Below are 12,168 nucleotides of genomic sequence, written 5' to 3' on the forward strand. Positions count from 1 at the left end.
TCTCTCCAACAAATATTTGGCGCTGTTTAGATTGGGATTTCTACAAAAAGAAGCTACAAAGAACTGAACAAGCGCTGATATTAACGCAAGGGCAAGTGGCACAGTGCATTCTGCAGCTCTGGGATTAATTAAGTAATGTCCACACACTAATCAGCTTTTTTTATTCAATTACCATACATTCTCTCGGCTCCGCGCGCATGAAGAATGGAGGAGGCGTTTGGAGCACGCCAGCCATGTTTGTGAATTTCTCGTTCGCTTTCTCTTTTGGGCGAAAGCCTACTGAGCAGAAATTGCCGGGTACACGTCTACTGAGGATCTGATTGAGAGGGAACGAGCCCACGAGCAAGGGGAAGCTTTTGAGGCTAAACCAAAAGAAAAGGAAAGCCAAGGTTTCTTCAGAGCTGGCGACACGTGGGAGCTTACAAAGTTAAGGACAATCGATGATTATTTCCCCCAAAAAAACCCATTGTGGATTGCTGCTTTGTCACGTAGGCTTAACGCGCTTAGAAATGCTTTTTACTTCCTGTCGAGAGTTAAAAATTTAGCATAGCAGATTAATTGGCCCAGCGGTTCTGTTGATACATATAATACGATGAAGTGATTTAACAGCCCCAGCCCTCTTAAACTGATTGGTTTTGGGAGGTGTTGCAGGTGTATTGACGCCGCTGGCGGTAGCCATGGAAATTGAGGTTTCTGGTGGAGCAGGTGAGCTTTTCCAGGACTGATCTTCAGGATTTTGGTAAGTGAGAACAGACAGTCTTTGAATCACATTACACGAGGAGACTGGGCGAGAGCAAACAAATTAATTCTGACACGGGCTTCAGCGCCTCTTTGATCATTCTTGACCAAGAAATTGTGTGCTGGTGTACATTAACACTGTTCGCGCACAAAACCCATCCAGATTAGTGCTCTCGAGTGCGGTTTGAAAACGCCAGTGCAGGTGCGTGAATAACAACCATATTCACGCTGAGCTGAAGAATGGCAAACAAGCGTGCCCAGAAATGCCAAATATACGCATTAGTACCATTTCCAAACATACGTTAACAGCGCTTTAGGTTTCATGCATTGAGCACTGCTTGCTGAATTGACTACTGTAATAGAACTACTAATTTAAAGTTATAAATTAGATTAATTATAAATAATTAATATAATTAAAATAATGCATTGTGTGTAATGTATTGCACATTTTAATATTTCTTTCTTTTTTCTAATAAAAGAAATTAAGCATTTCCCCCATAAGAACTGAACCGGGTTTTAAATGTATTATTTGAATTACATTATAAAATAATATATTACATTTTCATTACAAATTTTCAGTTCTTCCCGAAATAAAAAGAATGACATTTTGTACTTTACTTAAAGAAAAAAGAGTTTTATATAATAGTAATAATAAAAATAAATAGAAACATATATTTTCCTATATTTATTTTCTGTTAAGAACAACAAATTATATATTTTAATTTTAAAAACATCAAAGGCATAAATCTTTTGATTGATTTTTTTAAAAAGTATAGCTCTGTAATAATAATATATAATAATATTAATGTATTAATTTAATTATTAATATTAATCATTTATTTTCCATTAAGAATGACAAATTATATAAATTGAATTCTAAATCTGCAAAAAACAAATAATTTAAAAAACTTTTTATGTATTATAATAATAATAATAATAATAAATTAAAATAAATTCATAAATAAAATGCTACAACATAAATGTAATTGAATTATAAATAGCAAAAACATAAATCCATTTTTTTAAATTGCTGGACTGCAATCTCAAAAATAATGCCTTTTCTAAGAGTTATTAAAGTATTTATGTAACTTTTAAGATGTCCATTACACAACATCTGTTCTTCTGTAAAAGAAATCCTTGGGATTTTACATCTGTAGACTAACTGTAACACCCTATAATCCTTTGCACACACAAACTATGGCCAATCAGACTCAAGCATTTAATGAAGGCGCTGCTCCAAAATGAAATATAAATCAAAAGACTGCAGACACGTAGACAGTAGTCCCTGCATGCTAATAAGTAAGGATTCACCCAAAAAACGAACATTCTGTCGCCACCACCAAAGGGCAGCCATGGACTCGTTCCAGCTCCACTGCTCCCACTCCTCAGGCCCACTTTACAAGACATAAAGTGTGTGTGTATGATCGGGGGCTTTGAGGGGGCTGCGCGTTGGGGAGGATTCCGGGTGGAAGTGCGTTTCGCCTCCATCAAGAGCGATCTCAAGTCGAGCTGCTTCCTCTGTTTTCTCACTCGTTTCCCTCTCAGACTAGCACTCTCTCTCGTGCGGCGGGGGCGGGATTGATCATACATGCTTCATTGCCCTGCAGCTGAGCAGCTTGCTTGTAAGGCCACAGGACCTTACAGCAAACACATTGAGGCTGGAGAAAGCGATCATGCAGCAGAGGTCTGACACTGCTTGGATTACAGCAGGGATTAAATGTGCCGTCTCCAGAACAGGAAGTGCTGCTTGTTTAGCTATCTCCACCTACTAAAGCATATGTATGTTGTGTTTATGTATGTATAACACACAAACATTTAATAATACATATTTAAGAAAAATATATTCATTTTATATTAAATATATATATTTATACATACATATATAAATTATACTAATATAAATATAGACGCGAATACATATAAATATTCTGTGTGTGCACTAGCATCACTTTGTAGCAACTTTCATCCATATAACCTTTCATCCATGCATTTGTCCACTAATCCCTTTCTCACTTCATTCATTGATTCACTTCATCCCTTCATCCCTTTTTGATCATCCATGCATCCCTAGCATCCCTTCATCCTATCACATTTTCATTCATCCCTAAAGTATTCATCAACCATCTCTTCCATTTATCTGTTCATCCATCAATTCATTCTTTCATTCATTCATTCATCATCTCTTTATCCATCCATCCATTCATTCATCCATCCATCCATTCATCCATCCCATCATTCCTTCATTCATCTATCTATCATTCCATTCTCTTCATCCATCCATTCTTCCTTTTATTCATTCATCCATCTCATTATAAATTCATTCACCCCATCCATCCATTATCCAACGGTTTATTTATTCATTCATTCATCCATCCTTAACCCTTCTTCCATCCCTTTCATCCTTTCATCCATCCATCCATCCATCCATCCATCCATCCATCCATCCATCCATCCATCCATCCATCCATCAACAGTTTATTCATTCATTCATTCATTCATTCATCCATCCTTCACTTCTTCCATCCCCTCATCCTTTCATTTATTCATCCATCCATCTGTCCATCATCACATCATTCCTTCATCCATCCATTCTTCTTTTTATTCATTTATTCATCTATCCCATTATTCTTTCATTTATCCATCCATTCATTCATTTATTCAATGGCCTTTAAAAATCCACTAAATTAAAAAAAATATTAAAATGACAAATGCACATAAAAACAAATGAAACAAAATAATCAACTAAAATTAAAATGGATATTTTTTTTTTTTTTTAAATATGCCACTTCTTCCGATTTAAAAAGGGATCAGGAACTTCCCCCACTCCCCACTTCTTTTATGCCGTATATTTCATCATTTGAATTATTATACAATATTTGATATTTTCTTACCTTTCTCACAGGTAGCTCCACCATAGCTATGGCAGACACAAGCATACGAAAGAGTTGATCTCATCAATGCAGGTGCCTCCATTCTGACATGGATTGGACTGACAATCATCAATATCTGCGAGAACAAAGAGAAACGGAGAGATTACGAATTTCAGAAACAACACATTTGCTTTTTTTATTTTTTTTTAACCTTTTCATTAGAGCTGAGAAAGTACCGCAGGTGCTAAAGCGCAGCACGCCAGAAAGTTTTTGTTCTCGTTATTTTCTATTTTCAAACTAACATATGTCCTAACATTTCTATATTTCCAATTACTGAGGTAAAATGTCTGGCAGCTAGCGTTTCTGAAAATGATCTACAATACTAGGCCTGAAAATCACTATAATAATGAGTTGGACCCTTTACAAACACGTTTGTGTAAAGAAGAACTTCGGCCAGCTGTGAACATCAGATCTTTGTGTTCACAGGAGAAATTAGACAAGCACTTGGGTTGAAGATGAATCTGCCGAGCCTTTCTTCAAAAGTTACTGTTTGACCTAGATTGCTTCTCTCAGGTTTTCTGTGGTTTTGTGTTAACAGTGACTGACTTATTAGACACATTAGGCTGATTTACACTAGTATAATTTTCCTGGATACCATACAAAGCACATTTGCATAAACATCAATGGCATATGTCCAGATATTTCAGCATGACAGCTGTGATGGTAAACTTGACATTTCGTAATGTCATTTTGCAAGTTTATGCTCTATAAAAGTTAACTGTGAAAAAAACAGCGTGTAAAATACGTAATGACTTATGCATCAGCTTTTTAGTATAAAAGTCTGGTCTCTGATCGGTTGTGGTTCATCTTGTGTGAATTTTTTAAGGTGCCCCTAAGATGTCTAAATGTCATGTACTTTATCTTGTAGATTTTAAAAAGACTAGTTTTATGTCATATATTTCAAAAATACAACATGAATAACTATAGCATTTCTAGGTTAGTTTGTTGTGATTATGATCTTGCTGTGGTTACTAACATAAATATAATTTCCATCGTGCATCTATTAACCACCAGGTAAAAATAACATATTTACTGAACTGTTTGTGTTAAGAAATGTAAAGATTTATTTACATTTTATTGAGCTATTTATTCATTATGCAATATACAATTTAAAAACAATATCATATAATAAACATTAGAATATAAAAAGATGAAAGAACAAACTAATAATGAAACAACTTAAAACAATAACTAAAACAAAAAATAAATATATAACTAGACATTAAATACTGTTTTGAGTTATAATATATATGTAATTTCTCCACATTTCTTAAAATTTGTTGTATAAATATAATTAAATATATAAAGATACTTAAACAAATAAACAAATAAATAAATACAACAATGTAATGCATTTAATTAATACATAACATGAGAATAAAACTAAATAAAAACTTCATAATAACTAACACAAAAATAAATACACAAAGGAAGAAGAAATTAGTTTTGAGTTATAAATATAATTCAGTATATAAAATATGCTAATGTTAACAAACAAATAAAGTTTTAAAGCTGAAACTAAATATTAAACAAAGTATTTAAATACGTTTTAAAGTAATAAAATAAATAAACACAGCATAGCACCTCAGAATAAAACTAAAATGTTATAAAAAAAATATATATAAATTGGAGATGAACTTAGTTTACAAAACAGTAATTTATTTTTGCATGCATTTTTATATGCTGTTCAATTTTATTCTTGCACATGTATAACAAATAAATAAATATATAAATATATTAAAAAGGCTTAAATAAAAAACTAACTTTACTATGAGAAACACACTATTAAACCATATTTGTGGTTACTAAAATGTAGGAAGCCATTAAGAAATATAAAGAATACATTTTTAAGCCAGTTTTAAAAAGAAATAAAATATACATTTTAAGAGCCTTCAAGCATTAAGCAGAATAACTGTTAACAATTCCCATTGTAAAACCTCTGACACTCTCATCCTGGTATTTCCACACATAAACACATCCACACATAAAAATTAGACCTGGGTCAGCGGGGTGCATGCATGGACACACATACCCTATATCCAATGGTTCACCTGCCTGCAACCATTTCTTCTTCTCATCCTGAGCTTGAGGGCAAAATCAATTAAGACACAGCTGGCAAAGCGAGAGCCTCTAGCCTACAAACCCTCTGAGAGTGTATCTCCTGGGCTCCAGAGAGGCAAAGGCAGAGGGCGGCTGGATCATCTCCACTTTGCCTGGAGTATAAAACACCCATGGCTGGATTAATGAGGTTTTAGATGCAGAGGAAACACGCTGGGATGAAAGCAGAGCTCCACTGTATCAAAACGATGCAGTGGTAGAGCTATCACAGAGTCAAAGTGTCAGCGGGCTTCAAGCTGGGAAAGACTTGGCACGCCTAGACGTCCAATCCCAGGAATCTCCAGAGTCATACTTCTCTCATCATACAATGTACTACTAAAAATAAACATCAAATACACAGTGCAACCAGTGCAGTCTGACTACTGAATGAATGAATTCTATCAGTGTTTCGATTTTAGTGAATCAAACACAAATGAGTCACAAACAAATGACTCTCACGAACCAGACTGAGTGAATCAAAAACATACTGCAACCAGCGATTGCTGAATGAATGATTCTTATGAGCAGTTCATTTAAGTGAACCGAACACACTTAAATATCAATCGGAGGGCTCTTGCTTACAAAAAAATCTTTTCATTTTACTGACAGATTAAAAAGAAACCAAGAACTGTTGCAGTGTTCCAGATCCAGAATGAAATGGGTTATTTTTTGCTTCCTATTTCTAAAGCGTCCTTTTAATGAACATATGTATAAAATGTCGAAGGTCTGCAATATAAAATTCTAAAGTAATTATTAGCGGTTTTGCAGTCTTCAATTTATACTACTAAAAGAATTTTAATGGAACTTTCAAGCAACCGGACTCAAGCAATCAGAATCGTTCATTTACTTAAGATTCACATCCCACTGATTTGCAAATCACATGCAATAAATGCTCACCTAAAATGATCACAACCGGCCAGGAAATTGGTTCACAGTAAATTACTTGCGTCCAAAAAGGTACAATAAACTGAGTGAGCACCAAATGGGCCACTGGGACGCGCACACTACATGCTTCATGCTCGATTGGCTCCTCCAGACACACTTACCGACCGGGCATCCCTTCCTTCCTCTGGAGACCAATAGTATTTTGGCAGCAGCCTTAGTAAAACAAGTGTCCTGAGAGCTGGCCGGACAGGAAGAGAAGGCCACACGAGACAAACAGGGCCGGTATTTTGTGCTGAAAACGTTGCACAAAACAGCTGAGGGCAGCCTTAGTCAGTCAACCCTGTCCCTTCTGACATTGGCTCTTGAGCATTTTCCGCAGCTTCCGAGCCGAAGGAAGATGCTTAGTTTGGGGTTGACCAGATTTATGTTTTCAATTTCAGCGGCTGCTGGGGCATTTGTAAATGACGTGCCAAATAAAATGTAAACAGTCCTCCCTTCCCTTATAAATGAGACCTCAAATGCAATCAACTATTTCACGGCCAAATGATCCATCCAGCGCTTTTTCATGGGATCAGAATCTAATAACGCTGCGAGAAGAGAAAGATCAATACCACAAAGCAAGGACTCTCTTCCTCAACTTCTCGCGTAAGATATTTTATCACGCCGTGCTTCTGGCTTCAAATAATAATGATTGAAAATGTGACCGGATATGACAAAGGCCGATTTGCAATGCATCAGCTGTCTGGGACGCAGCAGCCCTCTGTCCCAGAGTTGTTTGCACCTCCGAACCTTTGCTCGAAACCATCAAAGTGCATTTCTTCCATCTGGTCTGTGTATACAGACATTGAACTGTTGGTTCCACTGCTTTGTGCCAACTCAGAAAGTACAGAATAGGAGGAGACAACTCTAAATTGGCTTGACAGAATGGAGTATTTCAATGCACCGAAAATAGTTTCATCAGGATGCGGTCTGTATTTAAATAAAGCTCACTATAGATTATATTACGTACATGCATTAGATAGAATAATAGATAAAACCACAGAACGACAGATAGAATAATGTCTAGAATGATAGATCCATTTCGAACTGTTCTGCTTTGACCTTCCTCACAGGAAACTTATTCCAAAGTGCCGTAATTCCCTCGAGGAGGAGGAGTTTAGGAGAGCCCTGAAGATGTATGACAATGACAAGACAACCCTGACATTTTCTAAGGAGTAGAATCGCTGCAGTCGTCGAAAATGACGTTCCATAAGAATGCATGAAATTCCAAGCTCTCCGCGACATTATTTTATTACTGTTTAACATTTGAAAGATAAATTACACTCTTTCAGAGAGGCGTGCGTCCTGTTTCTGTTGATTGTCTTCATCGTAATTGCTTTGGCTTCGCGAGAATGGCTTTTTCAGCGTGGAGAGCTTTATGGAGTGCGCCCGGGAGTGGGATAATCAGCAAACGGGAGCAGTTGATGAGCAAACAAAAATGAAACAATAATATATAAGCGTAAAAGGACGCAGCACAGCCAAGCCCTTGTAATCTTTTCCTCAAGTTGCTATTACTGAGGCGGCGGTCTACAATAACATGCCTGTGGGAACAAACACTCCTTTCAGAACACTGATGAAACAGAGTCGTCAATTTGCGTCTCAGAAGAGTCTCTTGAGAGGCTCCTAATAATGCTAACGTGATGGGTCCTGCAAATTGTCATGTTTTTTCGGCAGAGTTTCATTTGATTTCATCATAACTTTGGGTTTGCATCAGGTTCGGGTTTGCGATATTTTGTGATAAAAATGAATTAATAAATCGAGTAGTGGCGCCAAATAAAAAGTCCTAAAATATTTTGGTCAGTTATTACAGTATTTGCTCCAAGGAAAAATAAATAAAGAATTATTTAATCAATAAATAAATAATAAATACGGGTAATTATTTGGATATGGATTGAAGGGAAGGACTGCGGTGCAATAATGTCAGTACAAATCACGTCTGCACAATAGGAGCCGGTCACCCGCTGGGAGCCGAGAGGTATAAATGACGGCCGACATTCACATGCATCAATAGCTCTCTGACATTTCTTCATTTAAAGGATCTCAGACCACTGACAGCGACTGCCACGGCAAAAGATTGATACATTCAGTTGCTCAAACCACATGGGTGTGCTCCAATCAATAGAAGCCATTTGGTTATTGATAGTTTTGAGGCAAACATAGATGTCCATAGACGAGTAAGGTTTACTGCTGTTATAAAAGTTGATTAAGGTTAAAAAGACCAGAGAGGCTGTAGTGAAATGCGGCCTGTAACATCTAGGGGCAAAATCACGAAACAGTTGAAGATTCCATTGCAAGAACTGCATCCTATTCACTAAACACCTAACATACTGTATATTACCACCACTAAATGCAGCCTCTATGTAAATAAAATTCACTGTATGGATAGAACAAAAAACTAAGTATAGTAAGATGGAGTGATAGAATGATAGAATGACAGATAGACGGATAAAACGCTACAAATATATGTTGAACAAGACAGACAGATAGATAGATAGATAGATAGATAGATAGATAGATAGATAGATAGATAGATAGATAGATAGATAGATAGATAGATAGATAGATAGATAGATAGATAGAATGTTAAAACGTTACAATGATAGATAGATAGATAGATAGATAGATAGATAGATAGATAGATAGATAGATAGATAGATAGATAGAATGTTAAAACGTTACAATGATAGATAGATAGATAGATAGATAGATAGATAGATAGATAGATAGATAGATAGATAGATAGATAGATAGATAGATAGATAGATAGACAGATAGATAGATAGCTAGACAGATAGATAGATATGTAGAACGTTAGAACTTTATAACTATAGATAGATAGATAGATAGATAGAACCATAGATAAATAGAATCAATAGAACGATAGATAGATAGATAGATAGATAGATAGATAGATAGATAGATAGATAGATAGAATGTTAAAACGTTACAATGATAGACAGATAGATAGATAGATAGATAGATAGATAGATAGATAGATAGATAGATAGATAGATAGATAGATAGACAGATAGATAGATAGATAGACAGATAGATAGATATGTAGAACGTTAGAACTTTATAACTATAGATAGATAGATAGATAGATAGATAGATAGAACCATAGATAAATAGAATCAATAGAACGATAGATAGATAGATAGATAGATAGATAGATAGATAGATAGATAGATAGATAGATAGATAGATAGATAGATAGAATGTTAAAACGTTACAATGATAGATAGATAGATAGATAGATAGATAGATAGATAGATAGATAGATAGATATGTAGAACGTTAGAACGTTAGAACGTTAGATAGATAGATAGATAGATAGATAGATAGATAGATAGATAGATAGATAGATAGATAGATAGATAGAATGTTAAAACGTTACAATGATAGATAGATAGATAGATAGATAGATAGATAGATAGATAGATAGATAGATAGATAGATAGATAGATAGATAGATAGATAGATAGATAGATAGATTTATAGATAGTCTGAACACTCATATCAAATCAGGTCAAAGTATTGCCAGTCCTTTAAACTGATTTAGACAAATCTGCCATGTGTACTTACAAATCAAATTGAAGTTTGGAGGAAAGCAGCTGGATGATTTATTGTGACGGTCTGGTCGAGTTTAAAGCACCAGGGTTTCAGCTGGGGGCAGCATCTTAGTGAGCTGAAGTCAGGCACTGTCCAAGCCACTGCTGACAGGGCTAGTGCAACAACTCGGGGAGCGTTGCAGAAGCTAATGAGCAGAGGTGTCACAACATTTCAAACTGTTGCTCCTCAGATCTGACAGCGCCTCTGTTCTCTCTCTGGTGTGGGGAGGTCAAACTTGCTCTCAAAGCTGTCTTCAAACACAGAAAGAGAGAGAGCGAGCGAGGGGGGAGAGAAAGGAGCGCAATGTGGCGAAAAGAGAAGCGCAAGAGGAATGGAGTGAGATGCAGTGTTGAAGATTTCCCCCTGACCAGATCAGATACTCTAGAAGGCCTGAAGGCTTACATGGCCAAGGATAGATTTTGTAAAACCCCTCTAACCCTGGCTGTGATGCAATCCACACAGCTTGGGGGATCATGTGGGAATGAGGAGATCTGCCATATTTCTCCAGATGGGGAATCTTCACGATGTACTTTCAAAACCCAACGAAGCTCTAATCAATGCACAAGATCAGATATTGCTGTCTAACTGGGATATAAATAGAGATGTCTACGAACAAAAAAAAAAAAGTAACCTCTCACTTTCCTCCAAATCGTCAAAATCAATCAGATATCAGCAGACGGATGAACCCTGGATCAGAAAAATAGGATCAAGGAAGCCGTGTAGCACAAATTTTCTCAATCCTGCTCCCCGGGGTCCCACAGCGCTGCACATTTTGCATAACTCTCTTATCTAAAGCGCTTGCTTTAGCTGGCTAACAGAGTTCACGTGACTTTTACATGTTAATCACACGCGTACATCTCAATTGAAGATAGATAGATAGATAGATAGATAGATAGATAGATAGATAGATACACAGGCAGATGGATAGACCGATAGATAGACAGACTGGAAGATGGACAGACAGACAAACAGATAGATGGATAGACAGAAAGACAGACAGATCAATTGATGGACGTACAAACAGATGGGGAAACAGACAGATAGATGGACAGATAAGATAGTTAGACATAATGACAGATGAACAGACAGGTAGACGGACATATTGATAGATGGACGGACGGATAGATGATAGATAGACAGATAGATGGATTGACAGACTGAAAGATGTTAAATAAATAGACAGACAAACAGATAGATAGATAGACAGACAGACAGTTAAACAGAAGATGGATGGATAGATAGGTATATAGACAGAAAGATGAAAAGATGATTGATAGACGGACAGACAGATGGATAGACAGGTAGGCGAAAGATGGATAGATCAATAGACAGACAAATGTTAGATGGATAGACAGATCGTCAGACAGATGATGTGACAGATGAACAGACAGACTGTATTATAAGCAGACAGACAAACAGATGATAAATAGACAGATAGACAGACAGAGATCAACTGACAGACAGTCGCACAGACATTTGATAGAAAGACAGGAAGACAGAGGCGGTAATGTAGGGACGATGGACAGGGAAGACAGACAGACGCAAGGACATGAAGACAGACACACAGCTAATCCCTATGCAGTGAAACTTAGCATCTTTGTTCTTCGGCGTGACATCTGTGATAAGTGTTTGTGATTTAACACAGAGCGGTGTCAAAGCTCAAAGTACTGGCACACATTCACGTGATAGCCGTCCCGGCGAAGCTGAGATAAGAGAACCCCCCTCTGCACCCCATAATTCATTTCCAGAACTCGTTCCCAGGACAACACGTCCATCCACCTGCCACAGCGATAAGAGGCTCCAAAACCCAGACACTGACTTCATAGAAAATCAATTTGTCCCCAAATGTACAGTAAATGACTGGGCT

General features: G+C 36.6%; 1 protein-coding gene across 1 annotated transcript in view; it reads right to left on the minus strand.

Annotated features, from left to right (window-relative positions):
- Nucleotides 1–3,655: 3,655 nt before the first annotated feature.
- Nucleotides 3,656–12,168, minus strand: part of LOC122328188 (neurocan core protein-like) — a 57,735-nt gene continuing 49,222 nt past the window's right edge. Inside the window, exon 10 of the mRNA XM_043223897.1 lies at nt 3,656–3,744. Within this exon, the coding sequence (XP_043079832.1) occupies nt 3,656–3,744 (89 nt within the window). The remainder of the gene's footprint in view (nt 3,745–12,168) is intronic.

Source organism: Puntigrus tetrazona, chromosome 22, assembly GCF_018831695.1.
Source record: "Puntigrus tetrazona isolate hp1 chromosome 22, ASM1883169v1, whole genome shotgun sequence".
Lineage (NCBI taxonomy): Eukaryota > Metazoa > Chordata > Actinopteri > Cypriniformes > Cyprinidae > Puntigrus > Puntigrus tetrazona.